Source organism: Pholcus phalangioides, unplaced genomic scaffold, assembly GCF_987345545.1.
Source record: "Pholcus phalangioides strain wild (caught in Gottingen) unplaced genomic scaffold, Ppha-v1.0 ptg000029l_1, whole genome shotgun sequence".
NCBI lineage: Eukaryota > Metazoa > Arthropoda > Arachnida > Araneae > Pholcidae > Pholcus > Pholcus phalangioides.
This window is the reverse complement of record NW_028301619.1, coordinates 197,393-217,949: the sequence shown is the minus strand read 5'-3', so window position 1 is coordinate 217,949 and position 20,557 is coordinate 197,393. Positions and strand designations below refer to the sequence as shown.

General features: G+C 37.1%; 1 protein-coding gene across 1 annotated transcript in view; it reads left to right on the top strand.

The window, feature by feature from the left end:
* Window positions 1-20,244, top strand: part of LOC149067542 (uncharacterized) — a 79,817-nt gene extending 59,573 nt beyond the window's left edge. Inside the window, exons 8-9 of the mRNA XM_089252464.1 lie at window positions 3,884-4,116; window positions 17,028-20,244. Coding sequence (XP_089108590.1) covers window positions 3,884-4,116; window positions 17,028-20,129 — 3,335 coding nt within the window. The 3' untranslated portion in view covers window positions 20,130-20,244. The remainder of the gene's footprint in view (window positions 1-3,883; window positions 4,117-17,027) is intronic.
* The last annotated feature ends 313 nt before the right edge of the window (window positions 20,245-20,557 follow it).

Here is a 20,557-nt window from a genome sequence, read left to right as displayed (position 1 = left end):
TTTTTGATGTCAAAAACTGGTTTAAACCATCAAAAACTTTTGAAAACCGTCAAACACCTAAATGAATGCCTTTTGATAATGTTTTGAACACAATAGGTGTACAACATGATGGAAAACTTACTTTTTGGTATATTACAATGTTTTATTTTTAAACATTAATTTATTACAAATAACTAAAACAAAATATTAATTATAATTTGCAATTTTGAATTTTTCAACATAAGAGTCTAGAACATATAAAATATAATTTTATGGTTTATTTATCTAAGCTACTCATTACCTGTGTTCAATTTGCCAAGTGGAATAGAGCTGCTTATTCTCAAAATATGTATGATAGGGCATCGGGGTTAGGTTTTTGACCCCAGAAACTAACTTGGTATTAAAACTATCAAAATCTTACTGTCAATGAGGTCAAATAGTTTTTGTTAACTTGATGGATATGTTAAATAACAAAATACTTACTTTTATTTAGATTAAAGGGTTTTATATATTCAGAATTATAATTACTGAGGAAAAATATATATTTTGATACTTTAAATTTTCTGATCTGCCCAAAATTTTATTCCTTATAAAAATTCTCACGCAGCATCTGTTAATGCACTAATTAAACTCATTTATTTTCACCTAAAAATTTCTTAGATCAGGGTGTATAAATTCACAGAGCTTTAAAGAATTAAAGAGTATTTTCAACCAAAGCAGAGCTGACAAGACTTGATACCCAAAGCATTTGTTTTGCACGTTTGAATACAGCTTCAATTGGAAAACCATTGCATTATAAATGCTAGTAAGTGTACCATGTCATAGTGCAAAAGTAAGAATAAACCAAGTTTGACATACACAAGCTAGCATTGCCAAATTAAATGCATTTTAGTCCTACAATTTAGTATTTTGATCGCTAGATATATTTCAATAATATGTGCAATAAGAGTATCGTTTTAAGTATCAGTGGTTATCTAGATAATTTAATACTAACAGAAATCAACATTACATACATGATGTAATAAACTTTTTTAAACACTTATCTGTTGTAAAAAGAGTACAGCAGACGGTTTATATCAATGCAAACATATATAAGCAGTTAAAGAAATTTTGGAAGGTAAAGAATCATCTTGAATCAAAGAATATCAAATCGTTCCATAGTTTTCCCTTCAATGTTCATGTTATGCTTTATTCAAATTTTATAAGAAAAAAGCATATATATTATCCAAAATAATTCTGTCGAGAGTAGAAAATTACTTTAGAATCATATTTTTTAAAAATATTTATTCTTTGTATAACCTAGTCCCTTTAAACATTACATGCAATTAATGTGTGCATTTCCAATGGGAATTTTTATATTGAAAAGCAATATTTGAGGTTTTTGACGTGTCAGTTTAAACCGTCAAAAACTGCCATGTGTCAAAAACCTGCCAACCCTGGTTAGAGCAAAGCTTTGTGTGTGAGGAGCTCATAAAATTTATCTTTCTAGTATTTTTTGAAAGTTATTTATATTTAGTACATCTTGAAATAGGCTGTTGTTCATTGAAAATATGTAACGAAGTGCATTTTATCCAAAAAAAAAACAAAAAAAACCATCATGTAGCCTATCGATGCTACTTTGAAGTTAACTGCTAGGAATTTAATGAATGAATGAATGCCAGAACTCTCACCAGACTTATCCCGTTTCCAAGATCTCTTTCTGGCCACTGGAAATGAACTTTCCTCTCCAATATAGACAAGTTAGAAAACCCATTCAAAATAAATCCACCCACTTCATTTTAAACTCTGCTGGTCTGCCTGTTACTGAACTTGAGCTCCAACTCATCGAACCGCTTTCTACTCATAGACACATCTCTTGATTTACTTTCTTTTTTAAAATCCTCCATAGCCTTTTTCATATCGACACTTCTCATATCCTAACCCAACATTTCCACTTTTCCAATAGAATCAATCATTCTGATCACCATCATCTCGGTTTTATTTTACCTGTGAATTCTCTTGTATTGGCCTCAGCCAAACAATATTGTATAAACAAATAAATAAGAGAGTATCCAACTTTTTCATAATAACTCGAGTATCCAACTTTTAAGGGCGTGGTAGCCCGGTCAATAAGATACTTGCCTAAAGTACCAAAGGATGTTTAGAGCTGTCACGAGTTTGATACCCAGTTCGTCCGTGTCAGAAAACTTTCCTGACACAGAGGTACAACAAAAAACGGTAACTTGACCGCAGCAAAAAATTGCTACCGCAGGGAGTCCCCCATCAAAGGGTTAGTGCACCAACCTCTCGATGAGTATAAAAAACAAGCCTGCCGTTCGGAATCTGCAATAAATTGTAGGTCCCGGTCTAATTAGTCCTCGTGTGCAGAAAATGACCTTGGTGCGACTCAAATGATCCAACTTTCATTTTTGACTGGTGTATAATTAATTCACTCAAAATGTCTCTTTGAATTGTCAAATTTAGCATTCAAATCATGATTTTAAGATACCATATATCTTGAAATAAGTTCTGCTGCAGCATATATGTTTTCGAAATCACAATTGTGAATTCATTCTAACACTACATAAGTCAAAAAGATGCAAGTTGATGTCCTTAGTTATATTCCAATGGTAATGTCCCACCCTTTTCAGGAGGAGAAGTGGGGTAAATTTTCAGACTTTCTTTACTCTTTCTTAGCTATTTGTCTTTTCTTAATGCGGCTCTTTTGGAAAACATTATTCTCTAAAAACACAATGTGAAAGCCTTTGAGCTTTGTTCCAAATGTGTGTTATTGAGAAAAAGTCATGTGTAGAACAAGACGACTGAAATACTGGGTGACGTAAGCCAGTTTATTACTGTTCATTAAAAAAAAATCTTGCTCTTTATTACCTGATTATTTTTAAAAAATATGTGATATTCTGAGATCCATAAAAAGAATTAATCTTTATTTGTCCAGGTTGCTGAGGGTTTATTATTATGATGATATCTATTATTATGATATCTATTGTGTTAAAGTATATACAGTTTATTGAGCACTACTATAGCTTCAAAAAGATCTTTCAGCTCACTCCTAGTTCCTCCATCACCAACCCAGGCTATGGCCTTGCTACCAACACTTCTGGGAAATTAATTCATTGCCTTAGTTTTTTTAGGTCCTTAGTTCTTATTCTTTGATATACACTCTCATTGACAACCGTAGTAATCATCAAAGAGCAGGGTACCATTCACTCTTTCTACTATGATATTCAATGCTGGATAAAATGCTTGAAAAAAATTAAATTACCCTGAGATCAACTTATAAGCTTGAAATGAACTTGTGATACTGGCTGTAAAGTTCAAAATTTTTCAATAGTATGGCTTACGTAATTTGATGAAATTATGCTAGTGTAATAGTCAATATAATTTTTTTAATGATTTATTACATTAATTACATGAATTTTCTGTTTAGTTTAGATTTAGGCGAAAGCTCATGGCTTCTATTAGCCTAGAACAGTGTGATATTGTGATATTTTCACTGTAGCCTTAAGTGGTTTTTTAGACTCTATCTTGACTGCCTTGAAAATACAATTTTTTTCTACAGAGTCTGTTTTTAGAGGCAACACCAGTGTTATTGCTAATGTCTATAAATACCTAAGCTTCGATCACTTAAGTGCTTTTTCTGTGTACGTCATTGTTCTCACTGCGGACACTGCTAATAAATGTTAAGTTTGAATTTATTTCAAATATGTTTTTAATTTTCTAAAGAGCAATGAAGCACAATCTGGTATAGTTTTGCAAATTAAAAATTCACCTAGTTGACAACCTTCTGATTAAAAATAATTTCTGGTTTTAAACAAACTGGAATTTCCCAAACTTGCAAGGAGTTCTTGAGAACAATTTTTTGGATGCTATAGATAGCATTTTTAGTGATATTTTAATTTTGCAGGTTCGATGAATAATACAAAATTTGAATGTAAGAATAAAAAAAGTGATGCTCAAGTTCACTTGCATCGGAAAATTCAAGAAAAAGAGCTGATAAAAGAACAGAAACAGAAACTTGAAGAACAGCGTTCGTGTCTCTTAACTAGGAACAGTGGAAAGTGTGTTCAACAACGGAAGAAAGGAATCAAAAGTAAAAAAACGAAAATACATTCTTTATGTAATGGTCAGCTGAGTAAGGTAAAATAATTTTTTCCACTTCACATTTTTCTTTTGTTATAATGGTGATAAGTACAGTAAAACCCCTCTTAACAGACACCCCTCATTAACAGGCACCCTTCTTTTAGGGATGAGTTTTTTTGTCTGCAAAAGAGAGAGCCAGTGTCCGCAAAAGAGAGGTTTCACTGTATATGTATTCATATATACTAAAACTATTACATTAGCACCCTTTCACCTACAACAATGATCATCTCTAGATACAGTAAATTTGCGATGAGTTGAATATCTGTTTAAGTTTTCATGCTGCCCCAGAACCTTCAATATTATTAGTGTTAAAATTTCTCTTTAACTCGAAAATTTTCTTCCTTTAATTTAAAGTTTTCGGGTATGAGATGAATTTAAAAAAAAATAGCATTTATACTTTCCCAGTGAGGAAATTTAGATAAGGCAGGCAGGTGCACTCCCACACACACACACACAATTCAAGGAATTCCCTTTCCCTTCAGTTTTCTAGATAAACACTAACTAGTGACAATCAATTTGGTCACCTGTGCTAACACCTACTATAGAACTTCCTTTACATCCACTGGCCAAAAAATGAGGAACACCCTGCTACTCACCACTAATATTGTGTGGACCTCCTCTGGCTTTGATGACAGTAGATATTCTTCTAGGCATGAACTCTACAAGTTGCTGAAACCATTGAGGAGGGATATTGGCCCATGCTAACAAAATGGCAGATCTTAATTCCCTCTCTCAGATTAAAAGGTGGTGTTCCTGAGCTTTTAACAGACCTTACAACCTTTCCCACAAATTCTCAATTGGGTTTAAATCAGGTGACTGAGGGCCATTGGAGCAATTGAAACTCTGAATCATGTTCCTCAAACCAATCTGAGATAATTCCAGCCCTGTGGGAGGGTGCATTGTCCTACCGGAAATAACCATCATCATCAGGATACATTATAGCCATAAACAGGTGCACGTGGTTAGCCACATTGTGGAGGTAAGCATGACTGATGTTTCCAATGGAAATAAGTGCGCTGCTTGTGCCACACACGGATCCTGCCAGCGACGTCATGGAGAAGAAATTTTTACTCATTAGACTAGATAACCTTCTTCCATTCTTCAAGTGTCCAATTTTGGGGTTCTCTAGCCCACAAAAACTGTTTTCTTTGATTTTTCAGTGAAATCAAAGGAATTCTTGTTGATTGTTGGCTATTAAAAACAATTCGTTTTAAGATCCATCTTGTAGAGCATATGGATATGCTTTGCGATGTCCCTGAGTTGTATTGCACTGCAATTTGTTTCATTGTAGCACTTCTGTTACTGCACAAAATGCTTGTCAATTGCCTGGCACCTCTTTCATTCACAAACAATTTCCGCCCACTATTCTGCTTTCCGCTTCAAGTTTTTTGGCTTTTCTGTCATTCTTTGAAGACTCAAAATACTGTTGTATGAGAAAAGCCAAGAAGGTTAGCAGCTTCAGCGATATTTGAACCGCCCCTTCTGCCGCCGACAATCATGCCACATTCAAAGTCACTCAAATCTTGTTTTCCCATGAACTTGCAAATTGAAACATTAACTGGCACTTCTGACCAGAAGAAAGCAAGATCAGCAAATCTGGTTTATTACATCAGCGCACATGCTGCATGGACTAGTCAAAGTTTGAGTGAGGGATGTGTTAGTTTTCTGCCCACTGATTGTATATGTTATCAGTTACCTGTGCTCGTAAATCTTTTTGTTGCACATCTGGTCATATCAATACTGCATTTCAAGTGAATGCAGTGTTCAAATGTACATCATTATAAATTCCTATTGTGAATAGATTTTTTTCATAATTGTTGAGCCGCTGTGGTGGTCGAGTGGTTATAGTGACGGACTCGCGATGCGAGGATCCGGGTTCGAACCCCACAGTGGTAGTCGGCTGAAGTTGGTTTTATGTGGTTCCCAACTTCAAGGCGCAAATGCGAGCCAATCTCCTCATTAAAAAGTCTCGCCACAGAGAGCAACAGTCCTACAACGATAAATCATTCAATCATAACACTTCACTCATAGTTAGAAAAACTGGTGGCAGATGGCAGCACTACACATAACAAGCATTACACAGAAACAAAAAAAAACTTCACGTCAGGTTTCACTATACGTACACGCACATTCCCGCATGTACCGATTCGTTGGGGGTTCCGCGGGGGAAGGGGTGTGGGCAGGGTGCATGTGTGGTGTAGCAGTAGTAGGTAGGGCCTCCAAAAAATGGCTCGGGGATCCATGATGTTCTTAAGTCAGCCACCTCGTTGAGCAATTTGCCTGTTGTTGCATGTATTTGTATTTGAAGTAAAAGTTGAAAGTTTTGGATTTAAGAGGAAGGAATGAAAGAAAGAAGCCCAAATCTCAAGAAAACATTTGTTGTTGAAAAGAGTAAGGGATCCCTCTGAATAAATACCCTATCAATGACTTTTAAAAAAACAAGACTTTTAAAAAATATTAACCCCTTCTGCACCAGGCATGGACTTGGTGACAGACTTGCATCGCATCTGTGGTTCCCAACTTTGACATGCAAATGTGAGTCAATCTCCCAATTAAACATCTCACCACAGGGAGCAACAGCCCTACAATGCTACGAATGTTCAATCATTACACTTCACTCACAATTCAAAATTGATAGGGTATTTATTCATAGGGATCCCTTACTCTTTTCAACAACAAATGTTTTCTTGAGATTTGGGTTTCTTTCATTCCTTCCTTTCAAATCCAAAACTTTCAACTTTCACTTCAACAATTATGAAAAAAATCTATTCACAATAGGAATTTATAATGACGTACGTTTGAACACTGCATTCACTTGAAATGCAGTATTGATGGCAGCACTAGTTAATGCACAACACGATACACATATTCAGACTGTTAGGTACACACACACATTTCCTGCACAACTAAATTAGTAGTAAATTGCCCATGGCGATAGACCAAAGTTGTGCCCGGTTTAAAAGAAAGAAAGAAAGGCAAGTGTAGCTGTAACTGTCCAAGATAACAGATCAGCTAGCTGAATATCTGATCTGTGGAAAAATAATTACTTATTTAATAATTTTAATGCAGGGTGATATGGTAAGCAGTATGGGGGAATAGAGGTACAGTACAACCTTATTAAGTTGGACCAATTGGGACCAGAGTTGATCCGAGATATCAAAAATCCTGTTTAACCAGAGAATGTGGAAAAGCGGAGTAAAATACATTAAACATACTTACAGAAAAGTATGTGTATGGTGAACAAATCAAGTATGAATCATATTTACTCAAGGCATTAAGTTAATAAAAACCTACTTTGTAGGAAAGCAGGTTGTAAGCTTCTGCTGTGTGAGTTTTGTGTACCGCTTGCAAACCACACGATCACGCATCCGCTTCAGCATAAGAAGCTTGGTTGGTGTTGTGTCTACCTGACTTTCAAAATAGACCATTAATTGTTTTAAATGGGATGCTGCTTATGCATGATTCATAACTGTTGGTGGATCATCATTATTCTTGTCTGCACCTTCATCGTTTTCAGTGTCTTTAGATGAGCAGGAAGCAATTATTTCTTCATCTGTTAGTGTGCTGTAACCTTCATCAGTGTCCACTTCTAACCAATTACTAATTCACTGACATTAACATCTGAGCAACCATCAATTTTTTTCAAATATGTCCATGAAATCTTTAGGCCTGATTTTGTTGAGTTCTTTTTCATTTTCACTTGTTTCTTCTTTTTCAATCTTGTTGTCTGGCAGATCACACGCACTAGGACATAACTTCTTCCATGACTTTCTTAGAGTGTTTCTAACAATGTGGTCCCAAGATTCGGCAACCATATAAATAACTGTCTTGACATTAAAATATTTGAGAATTTCCACTACACCATGTTCTCCTTCATCTTCTACCAGTTGACTTAGCATTAGCTATCTGTGAACTCTCTTGAAGTTCTTGAGAACCCTCTGCTCCATTGGCTGCACCAGCACTCACATTAGGTGGTAAAAACTTGACTGTAATGTACCCTTTGACCAGTTCATTAGCTGTGAGATGAGTTGGTGCACTGCCAATTAGGAAGACAGCTTTGATGGGTAGGTCACGTGACTTCAAATATTTCATTACACCAGGAATGAAACATTCAAAGAACCACTCTTTAAAAATTTCATTATTCATCCAAGCATTCTTTCAGGAATGTTAGACTACCCACAATTTACATTTTTCAATGCTCTGGGATTGTTCCCCTTCGCTGTGGTTGGGAACGGACGTGCTTTTATCGCACTCCGCTCACTGACCAATAGAAGAAGTTTTATCCGAAACCGTTGCCGGGGAATTACCGCCACGTCAGTGCGCCATTTTGTGTCTTTCTTTGTGTTTTTCTTCGTTCTCGTGAGTTTTATTTAGCGTGTTGTTTATTTTTGGGATATATTCTGCTGTGTTCTCTTTTTTTTCCTAGCACACGCTGGATTGCGAGATAAGTGGTTTTTTTTATTATATTGCTCTCAATTTTTTTTAAATTTTCGTTGTGTATTTTCGATCGACTTAAGTTTTTTTTTCCTCGTTCGCATTTCATTTTCATTGAATTTTTGCCAGGTTTGTGTTTTCTCGCTTCTCTGATATAAATTCGTAGGTTTTTTGGACGTTAGGGTTAGCAAACAGTGTATACTTTTTCCCAGGTTCTCTCAATAATGTGGTTTTTCCTTCCATTTGGGCCTATAGTTGCAGTGTTAGTGTGATTTGAGATAGTTAGCTAATTCTAATAAGTAAAAATTGTACATTGTAGCTTAATATTTTTTTTTAGAGTGTGTTCTATTCTTTATATACATATTTATTTTATTCTTCGTGATTTAATGTTGAGCATTCTATTTTACGTAGTAATTTTTTCGTACATTCTATTTTACGTAATTTTTTCGTACATTCTATTTTACGTAATTTTTTCGTACAATCTCTTACGTATATTTCGCATAGTAATGTATTTTACATTATTTTAATTTCCTGTTAACGTTTTTCATTTTCCTATTTTTAATTATTATTATTATTATCTAGCTTTAGCAATAGTGTTAGTATGCCTCGACCTCGACTAGTGTTGTGTAGAGCTTGTGGCGGGAGGTTTCCCTGGTCTAGGGGTATAGTAGCTGATAGTTTCAACTGTAAAGGTTGCTTGGATAGGAAAAGGCTGGAACTCGACGTCGAAGCTTTATGGGAAAAAGTTAGGGTGCTAGAGGGCCGGTTATAACGGAGCCTCTGGTCGTCGAGCCACCTGTTGATGAAGAAGCAATCTCCACGAACAACGACAGTTTAGAGGGCGAATGGGTGGTCGTGGATGAGATAGAGGGCGATAGTGATAGGGGTTTAATCATCAGCGATTCTATGGTTAGGGAACTTGGGAACCGAGTGTGTAGGGATTTTCGGGGTTTCGAGCGCTGTTGTCTTCCTGGGGGAAAGATTGGCAACGTTTGAGACAAGGGCGTAGCGAGGGGGGGGACTTGGGGGTCTGGTCCCCCCCCCCCCCCCGAAATGTGAGAAAATGACCGAAAAAAGGGAAAAAGATGGCCAAATCCATTGTTCTGTCACTTTGGTCCCCCCCCCGAAATGAAAGTGGTCCCCCCCCCGAACGAAATTTCTGGCTACGCCCCTGGTTTGAGACGTTTTTCATCGCCGAAAGTTGCCCTTGCGGGTGATTCTGTGGGTGGAAACAAATCAGGTAGGAGCGAATATTAGTGAGTCTCTATCAGAGAGCGGACTATTATCCGCTAGGGAGGGGCGGTTCAGATGTGGCAGTGATTCCAGTGCTGCCAAGGGGTAGTAGGGGGATATAGGAATAGGATCCACCAATTCAATATAGGCCTGAAGGGCATTTGCTCCTCACTTGGGGTCACGTTCGGATGGGATTCATCTAAATAAGAGGGGGGTCTGGGAGGTTTACGATAGTCTTAGGTCAGGTTTTTTACTCCCAGACCACGTAGTCGGGAATGCGGGTTAGTTAATGGTAATCACAACAGTACTGACGAGGAATTACCCACCTCTGACTTGGATGGCTTCTCGATTGACAATAAACCACCGGACAAATTAAAATGTGTGTTAATAAATGCCAGGAGCTTGGGTAATAAGAAAGATTTTTTAGAAACTATGATAGTTGTGGAGGGCTTGGATCTTATAGCCATTACAGAATCTTGGGCAAACGATGGGGATGAATCTTTCTTACACATCTCAGGATATGATACTTTTTTGAGAAATAGATCTGATAGGAAAGAGGGTGGAGTGTTGATATACGTGAAATCCTGTTTGAAGGCTAGAGAGTGTAACGTGCAGAGAAGTGATATTGAAACCATATGGGTTGAACTTGAGAACAAAAGACGTCATAAACTTATTGTTGGGGTTTGTTAGTTACAATCCACCGAATAGGGATCCAAACTACATCGCCAAATTGCATGATGAAATTTCCTACATGTGTAAGCGCAAGAGGGTTATCATACTTGGGGATTTCAATTACCCAGGTTTTGATTGGGAGAACCTATCATCTGGAAATCAGTATGAAAGAGACTTTCTTAAGTTGGTGCTCGAAAATTTTTTGTATCAGCATGTATCAGAAGCCACTAGGGGTACTGCTATTTTGGATTTAGTTCTTACTAGTTCTGAGGATCTAGTTGAACATGTTTCAGTGGGGGAGGAGTTTTCTTCCAGTGATCATCGTATCGTCAGATTTCACTGTAGCTTTTCCTCGGGTAAGGTTGATAACAAAAGATTGGTTCCTTGTTTTCGGAGAACTAACTTTGATGTTTTGAGAGGAAGGTTAGCGGAAGTTTTCATTCAAAGACCAGTTGGAATCAGTAGGGGTGGTAAGTCAATGGAAAGAATTTAGTATGAAGCTGTCCTCTGTGTTTTGCATGACATCATATCAATTGTTCGTAAGAAGCGTGTTTGTACATCGCACCCTCTATGGTTCACGGATCACAGATAGCATGGGGAACCTTTATCTTGAAAAGAAAAGGGCATTCAGAGAGTATAAAAGTGGACGAGGTGACCTATCATTGTTTACTGATAAAAGAAGAGTGTTGAAGAAAGCGATAGGGAATAGTAAAAAGGAAGTTGAATCTAGGTTGGCAGATAACATTGGCTCTGACCCAAAATCATTTTTTCGATACGTCAATAATGGATGTAAGGGGACAGTTAGCCCCCTCTCGATAGGAGGCTCTAGGGTAGAGAGCAATGTAGGCATGTGTAGTGCTTTCAATGACTTTTTCGCATATGTTTTTAATGGAGATGATGATATTCAATATACGGGTGTTGCATGGAGTAATAAAACCCTCAACGATATTCAAGTAGAAGACGGGGAGGTCCTAAATCTTCTAAGTAATGTATGTGCAAGCAAAGCACCAGGACCAGATGATATCTATCCCAGGGTCCTCAGGGAATATGCTAATGAATTGTTGGGGCCAGTCGCACAGATATACAGGAGTAGTGTTGCTGAGGGTATCGTCCCAAGAGATTGGAAACTTGCTAACATTGTTCCGATATTTAAGAAGGGTAGTAGAGAAGCGGTGTCAAATTATCGTCCAGTGAGTTTGACGAGCTCCCTCTCGAAAATTTTGGAAATTATCATCAAAAGGCAGTTTGTGAAGTGGATAGACGAGAATAATGTATTGTTGGATGATCAGCATGGGTTCAGGAAGGGGAAGTCATGTGTAACTAACCTCCTTTGCTTCTATGATCACGTGACTAAGGCTTTGGGTAAGTGCAAAAATGTAGATGTTGTTTACCTTGATTTTCAGAAGGCATTCGATCGGGTCCAACATGGGAAACTCTTGAAGCGTTTACACGAGATTGGAATTGGGGCAACTTGCTGAATTGGATAGAATGGTGGTTAAGAGATAGGTCGCAACGGGTTATGGTGAACGGGGAATTCTCTGGTTGGACAGACATCACAAGTGGAGTTTCTCAAGGAAGTGTCCTTGGCCCCATACTTTTTCCACTTTTTATTGATAAACTCGATCAGGGTATCGACGGGATTACTAACAAATTCGCAGATGATGTGAAGCTAATGAGGGTAATCGGGAATGAAAGCGATAGGGAGTTGCTCCAGACCAACTTAAACAGCATTGCAGCATGGGCAAATGAATGGAGCATGACGTTTAGCGTTGATAAGTGCATGGTCGCTGATTTTGGTTTGAACAACCCACGGTTCTCTTACGAATTGAATGGTGTCACTATCCCGGATGCAACTAGGGTCAACCGATTTGGGAATTCTCATTGACGAGCTACTTAGGTTTTCTGAACATTTAGAGAGATATAGATGGCTTTTTTCTTGCCCGGTATGCAAGAGGGCCTGGGTTCGTGTCCCGGCGGAGACGTGATGACTTTTCTTTCCGAGCTCACCTCAGCATAATTTCCGGAAAATAACTGTTTCTGAACATTGTTCAGCGGTGGTCAAAAAATCGAATAGAATGCTTGGCCTCATTTTCAAAAAGGTCTCTTCACGTTCTCCTAAAGTCATTCTTCCGCTTTTTCGAGGATTAGTTCGTCCTGGACTGGAGTATGCTGTAAGGTTTTGGAGACCATACCTACAGAGGGACATAGAATTGGTTGAAGGGATGCAGAGAAGAGCTACGCGTGTCCTTATTGCCACACAGGGCTTGAGTTATGAAGAGAGACTTCGTTTTTTGAATATGTTTACAGTGGATGAACGTAGGTGTCAAGGAGATATGATCGAAGTGTTCAAAATTTTCAATGGGATGGATAGGATGGACCATGAACTTTTAGTACACCGCCAATCGACTGCTTTTACAAGGGGACACCAGTTTCGATTGGTGAGGGACAATGCAAGGTTATGGTGTCGCAGGGAATTTTTCTCTAATAGTGTTGTTAATAAATGGAATAGCTTACCCCCGGAGGTAGTAAATTGTAACACAATTGACACGTTTAAAAAGAAATACGATAAACATGTTTGGGTAAATCGAGAAGCTATCCATTCTTAGAATAAGACAACCATAAGTATTCTTTATGGGCGTTGTATAATATTTTATCATGTGTATATATTGTTTATAATTTGTGTTAATTGCATTTTTAATTGGGTTGCTGTTTTTTTTTTAAAATATATGACATCCATATTTTTATGGGCATCTTTTTATTAGCTACCTCGTTGGGCATTTTGCCTGTTGTGGCGTTGTATTTGTATTTGTTTGGTTTCCCTATTGAAAGAAGTGGAAATTTGTGCTTTCCAGATGCATTGTTACAATCCATTATAGTGAGGTGCTGGCTTTTTTGCACCCTTTTGCCGATTCTTCTAATTTTGTGGCTAAGGTTTTACTTGGCAACATCTGGTAGAATAGACCAGTTTCATCGGCATTGTAGATCTGATCTGCCATTAGTTCTTTTTAATAAAATCTTCTAACTCTTTTTGGAATTTCTCGGATGCATTACTGTCACCATTCGCCAGACAATCTCTCCCCTGTGACAGTGAGTTGGTGCACACCATGTCGTTTTTTCCATCTATCCAATCATCCTTGATTGACAGTAAAATTTGGATCTCCATAAGGCAATTGTTTGTTTAAACTCAGAACTTTCTATTGCATAATTGACCCCAAAACTGGTAAACCATGTTTTCTTTCGGCACAAAATCAAACAAATAATGCTTTGTCCAGTGTTTCAAGTTTAGCTCTCTTTAGCTTTACTCCAATTATTCAAACTGTCTGTAAAAATTCACAATTTATATGTATATATATATTTTTTTTCTGCAATCCAACACTATAGGCATCGTTACTCCAAACTCATTGGCAATCTTTTTGAATGGTTCACCTTTATCAATTCTAGTCAATGCTTCTATTCTTTTTTGCATTCTCACAACAAACACTTTTTTCCCATCGCCATTGCAAACAATGTACGCTTTTTTCTCAAAATGAAACAGCAAGCAAACACAAGTAAAAAAATGTGATACACAACTGAACTGTAATGATCAGCGCTGGATATTTGATCCTTTAGGGTTGCACCTTGATAGTAGTCTATTCTTGAAATTAGGATCGGGATAATAAAGACAAGAAAGAGGCTACATATCACAACATCATCCCAAATCCCAACCAATCACAAAGAGAAAAAGAAGCTATGTCATCAGTGAGCAGCGGGAGTGGGAGAAGAAACTTACCTTTTACAGACATACATGTGCATTCACTGATTTTTGTGGTATTGTGAAGTCTATATAGCTCTACTTCAGATAGTACAGACCTTCTAGTGGGTAAGCATTTATTGCTCTTTAGGCTTACGGAATCAGTGAACTTCACCCCCCCCCCACCCCTTTATACATTAGGCATTGCTTGACTATGTGATTGCGTGATAATAATAATAAAAAAGTTATTATGGGAGTTTTAAGATCCCTTCTCAGATTTTTAAAAAAAACTTAATACAGTCGAACCTCGCTATAGTGAACTTTTTCAGTGGTCCCAACTGAACACCTATTTAACTAATGTTAAATGCTAATGTTAACTAACTAAATGTTTATAGTGAACTAAGAAAATGAAAGTCTGCTTATAGTGAACTGAAATGTACCTTCCGCAGATTTTTTTTTTCCAGTTTTCCAAAGGTAAGTTTACACATATAAAGATCCTGAACGACAGCATTCCTTGACCTCCGTGTCAAATCCTACTTTTTTCCATCCTCCCCACTACAAGACTCCACTCTTTTCAAACCACCTTTTGAAAAATCAGAACATTAGAGGAACAGACCTACAGGTAAGATCTTAAGTGCATCAAGCTTATTTTTTTGCCTCCCAATACAACTTCTGTGCTGCAACTGATGGATGGATCAGAGCATTATTCGCAGCCTCAAATCTCACTACAGGAAGCAATTTGTTATGCGTATTTTGGAAAGGTATGATGAACAGTGAGTATAACATCTCTCTTTTGGAAGCAATTGTTTTGCTGGAGAAGTCTTGGAGACAAAAAAGTAACAGATGCAACAGTTCGCAACTGCTTTCAACACATGGGTCTTTCCAAGAATGTATTGGAGCAAGGAAGAGACAGTATTGCGGATGACGAAGATGAAAACCTACCGATTGCTATATAGGTGGGAAAACATTGTGTAAATCTTTTTCCAACACTTGAACACGGATGAAATTGAACACTTTGAATCTTGTGATAAGAGGTGTGTACTTCAGATATTCCTACCGATGATGACATCGTATCTAAAGCAAAGAACGAATATTTCTAATCCTCAGAAGAAGAAAGTGAAAGTGAAATATCAGCACCTTCAATCTCTAAAGTGAAAGAGCTGCAAACATTCTGAATACTTTTTCCTACAGAAAATGTGGACAAAAAACTTTGGACTCTTTCCTAATCGTTGATAAGAAAATTGATGAAATGTACTTAGAATCGAAATGTATTCAATCAAAAATAACAAATTTTTTCCATACAATGTAAAAATAAAAGTAAGTAATACTACTGTTCAAAATTCTTTCTTTCTAATATTTGATTGTCTATTTAAGAAATTAATAATTTATTATATAGTAAATTGTGTGTTATCCCAGTTAATGTTTCCAACAAAACCACCATCAAATGCTAAGAAATATCAATGTTTCAACGAATTGGGATATTGTGAACCATGAATTATAGTGAACTTTTTATTGGGTCCGTAGATGGTTCACTATAACGGGGCTCGACTTGTATACTATTCCCTTTCCTATTTCATGTCTAAATTATCTGGAGATCTGAGTTAAAGGGATCAGACGAGGTTCTACCGTAATTTAATATTGCATAGCAAAGTATTTCAATTACATTGGATTGAATTGGATTTTGGGTTTATTGGCGCAAGGACCATTACATATGCTAATCAGGTAATACAGTGTACTCTTATTTGTGCTTTGCTGTGAAATGTTCAATGCTACAAAATCTAGTTGCAATGCAATAAAAAAAATTTTCAACCTGTGCAGGCATGCCCGCTCTGAGTTGGTTTCTTGGGGAAGAAGGTTTCTTCTTTAGGTTTCTTGTGGCCTGAGTCCCTAGGTTCCATTGCCTATGTAGTGCTGTGTTTAAATAAACTTTCAATTAGTTTTTTTATAATTTAAAAAAATTAAATTTTTTTTTTTTTTTTGGGCTATAATTTGTAAGGTTTTGAAGACCATACCTATAGAGAGACATAGACTTGGTTGAGGGGGTGCAGAGAACAGCTAGGAATGCTCTTGTTGGCACACAAGGCTTGAGCTAAGAAGGGAGACTATTTCTTGAATGTGTTTACATTGGAAGAACGTAGGTGTCGAAGGGATATGATCGAAGTGTTAAAAATTTTCAACGGGATGGATAGGATGGACCATGAGTTATTAATGCACTGTCAATCAACTGCTTCGACAAGGAGGCACCAATATCGTTTAGTAAATGACAATTCCATGTCATGTTATGTTGTCTCGCAGAGAGTTTTTATCTATTGGGGTTGTCAATAAATGGGATAGCTTATCTCCGGGGGGGGGGGGGAGGTTGTTGTGAATTTTAACACAATTGATGAATTCAAAAAAGAAGTATGATAGACATAGTGGGATAAATCAAGAAGCTATCTGTACTTAGTTAAGACAACCATAATCTCTCTTTTTTTATGGGCAGTGTGTTATATATTATTATTACTTTTTTTTAGTGATATATATGCTTTTATATTGGGTATTTTTGTTATATTTGACATCAATATTTTTAATGGTCAAATTTTTTCAGCCATCGTTGGGCAATTTGCCTATTGTGGCATTTGTATTTGTTGTCGTGCAGGAGAGTGCCTACCCCCCCCCCCCCATGGTAAATCTGAACATTCATCAGTACTGAGAGGCTTCATGACAATGTTGGCATGTCTGTTTATTGCTTTTTAATTGCTCCCTCCAGCTCAAATTAATATCATTAGAATTCTGACTAAATTTATGCATGTAATTTAGATTTTTTATCATGCTTTGTAAGTTTTGTTTTCACTTACAGAGTAAAGAACCTGTCAAGAATGGTGTTGATGTCAAGTCAAATGCAGATGACAGTACATGTGAAAATGCATGTGGCTCAAGATCAGAAGAAACTCCATTGAAATCTCTGTATGGAAACTCATATATTTGTGCAGAGACATGCCAGACTGACAAGTTTTCTTCAGCAGGAGAAAATAATTGTTTTTTTTCAAGTAGTTCTGATCAGCAGAAAATCTTGGTTACTGGAGAAGGTAAAAAGAAGAAAAGAAAGAGTAAAATACTACCTAATGAAAATACTCCAGTTTGCATTTCACAAAGTCTTCCTGGCTTTATAATTGTTCCTTCTCTTCCACAAGTGCATTTGACTGATGCTGCTAAGAAAACTTCCAGTAAATGTGTACAAAAGTACAAACGAATCCAGCCAAAACCTACTTGTGATTTGCCAAAACCTACAGTGATGCGTTGCAGAGCTGGATCCTTGGGTTCTGTGATGCTGAAAGAGGGCAGATCTCATACTGATGGGCGTAGAAGCTCACTTGCCTTGATGTCATCAGATAATACTTTCGAATGTGAAACTGATTTTGGTAGTGCTTCAGTTGGTGATCTTTCAGAATCTTGTTCCAACAGCAGCAAGTCATCTGGTGATTCTGTTCATAAAGAAAGTGTCAAAGATGCTGAAAATATTCTACTTCTCCAAAAACAAAATCCTATAGTGGATTCTTCACCCATGAGTGATCTCAATCATGAACAACAATGTCCTGAGTCAGCGGTAGCACCAAAATCAGAAATTCTCATAGGTTTACCTGAAACATGTGAATCTGAGAGAAAAAGTTCAGATTCTGAACTGAATTGTGGGAATGATAATATAGATGACACATCGGGAACAAAACGCCATTGTGAAGAACCTGCTTTACAAGTAGTATCAAAAAAACGACATCTAGATGCCAATGAAGCTATTGATTATGAAATTTCTCCCCCTGAAAATTTATCAACATGGTCTAAAGATATGCTTGTTATGAAACTTGAGCCAACATTTGGGCAACGCACAACTGATGAAGACCAGAATTTAGTGAATAATTGTGAGGAAGTTAGTATTCATGAACTTGAAAGTGATGCTTTAATAGACTACCTACAAGGTTCAGCAATAGGAAATGAATCTAGTGAACTTAAGCAGTCACAATGTAGAAATTCTACAGAAAATTCTGTACCCTTGAATATATTAGATGAAAAACAAGAGAAGGCTAATAAAGTGGCCAATCCTGAGGTTTGCCAATTGTCACAACTTAGAATACTATTGGAGAAAAACCTACCTTGCTCATTGTCCAAGGTTGCTCGTAATTCAAATGATCAAAACACTGCTACTAAAAAGTCAGTTCTAATGCACACAAATGATTTTGCACCAGAAAGTTTTTTGCATAACAGGAGAAAACTTGCCTTTGGTAATGAGGTATGTGATATTTTCATTAGGAACACCAATCCATACTTGAGCAGTGAAAGTACTATTTGTTCAACTGCTAACTTGCCTGAAAACCAAATCAATAGTACAGGTAGTACTAATGAAGCACCAAATGAGGGAACTATTACTGAACAAGATATTTTAGCAGTTATGTCTAATTCAATGCCTTATGTTAAAGAGGAACCTCAGTTGGAGAGTACAAATTTAACCCGGCTGCTACAAAATTCTGCAGAGGATGTTGCATCACAAAGTCCAACAATGTCATCAAATATGCAACAATTATATTCTACAGCTAATGTTGAGCATAGTAGCATACAAACACAAGTCCCATCTGTGCCTCCAAGTCCCAATACCAGACGGAGGGCTTTTAATTTTATGCCAATATCCCCGAGGCACACTCCTATACCAGATGGTTTAGTTACATCAGCTACAGCTTGCCATTCCCCTATTCCAACACAGCATTCACGAAATACAGTTTCTATTGGCGTAGGGCCTTCTCAACCTCCTAGTAATGCTGGAAGTCCTTTTGTATCACCACGATCAACTCCAGTGCCACCCTCGAGATCAAGGCATAGTTCTGGACAAAGTACATACAGTGCATCTCGTCATACACCATTTCAAAACTTTGATTCAGGTGTTTCTTCTATTTCTTCATCACCATTTATATCGCCTCAACCAACACCTGTGCCTTTGAGTCGCTTGAGGCATAACTCCAGTCATGGACCTAGTAAAACTGTCACATTCAGTACTGTAAACAACAACCAAATAATTCATACTCTCTCTTCTAATGGTCATAGCTCATTGCGTCTGAGACATAGCTCTGGTTCATCTGGAGGACATACAGGCTTTGCTTTGTTGTCACCTAGAAGTGCTCCATTATCACCTTTAGTTAATGAGAATGGAATGGCAAATTTCACTTTTAATGCTACTAGTGAAACAAGGTCAAGGCACAGCTCAGGTATTGCAGTAGCTCCTCTCTCTCCTGTTTCAGAACAAGCATCAGTAAGTAACGTTATTCAACCAAATGAACCAGCAGTTGTATTTGATGGTTCCAGTGTTGCCAATGATATATTTATAGGTGATAGTGCATCGAAAAACTTAAGCATCACCTTTGGTTCCAAAAATACAAGACAACGCCATGCTTCTAGCTCAGTGATATACAGTAAACCTTCAATGATAGATTCTCTTGCTCAAGAAGTACAACTTCTCTTGAAGAATGGATCAGATTGTTCTTTGGCAAGCAGCGATTTAAGTAGTCGAAGCCGGTCTGTTCCTCTTCACCAGATGCTACCAAATGTGACGAGCAGTTTAACTCCTTCACAAGGTTCAGAGGAGAAATTTTCCCCTTTGATTGTCCCAAAACAAAATCCAGCTCTTTCAATGCTAGTCTCAAACTCATATACATCTTCATTATCAATTACTAATGACAGCCTTATGCTGAACTGTGAGAAATCTTTGCAGCCAATGACAAGTGATTGGTCTTCTCTGGACGGAGCTAGTGAAATTGAAATGTCTTCAGCTCGACGAAATCTTAATGGTTTGTTGGAAGCTCCTTTGGGTGATGACCTTCAAACAACCTTAGAAGATCTGAGAGATTGTGATACAGACTTCTCTAAGTTTGCTCAAGAGCTAGAGCAGTTGAGTAAGAGGGAAGAAGGGGATCTGTAACTTAAACAGTAGGGTAAACTATGTCTCTATAAGTACAGTAATACTTTCAATCAGTGATATGCACAAACATCAAATGGTGTTTTAAAAAACATATTATTCTGGAATAGAGCATATATTTCAAATATTAGAACCATTTCTTTTTATTCAATTGCCATCCAGTGATCCTCCATAAAAGAAGTTAATTTAGATTGATAGCAGTGAGAGTGGTATTTGACAATGGCCAGCCTTAAAAAAATGATTGGGGAGAAGCCAAACTTCCCTAGAATGTTTTATAAAAGAATGAGGTTGGCAATATGGATTTATAAGGTGTAGTTTTTTTTTTGTGAAATCATGATTAAATTCTTTTTAATAGGTGTCATTCATGTATTTGAAATTTTAGTGATTGTGAACATAATTGTTCCAATGTATAGTGCAAATTTTTAGGCTGA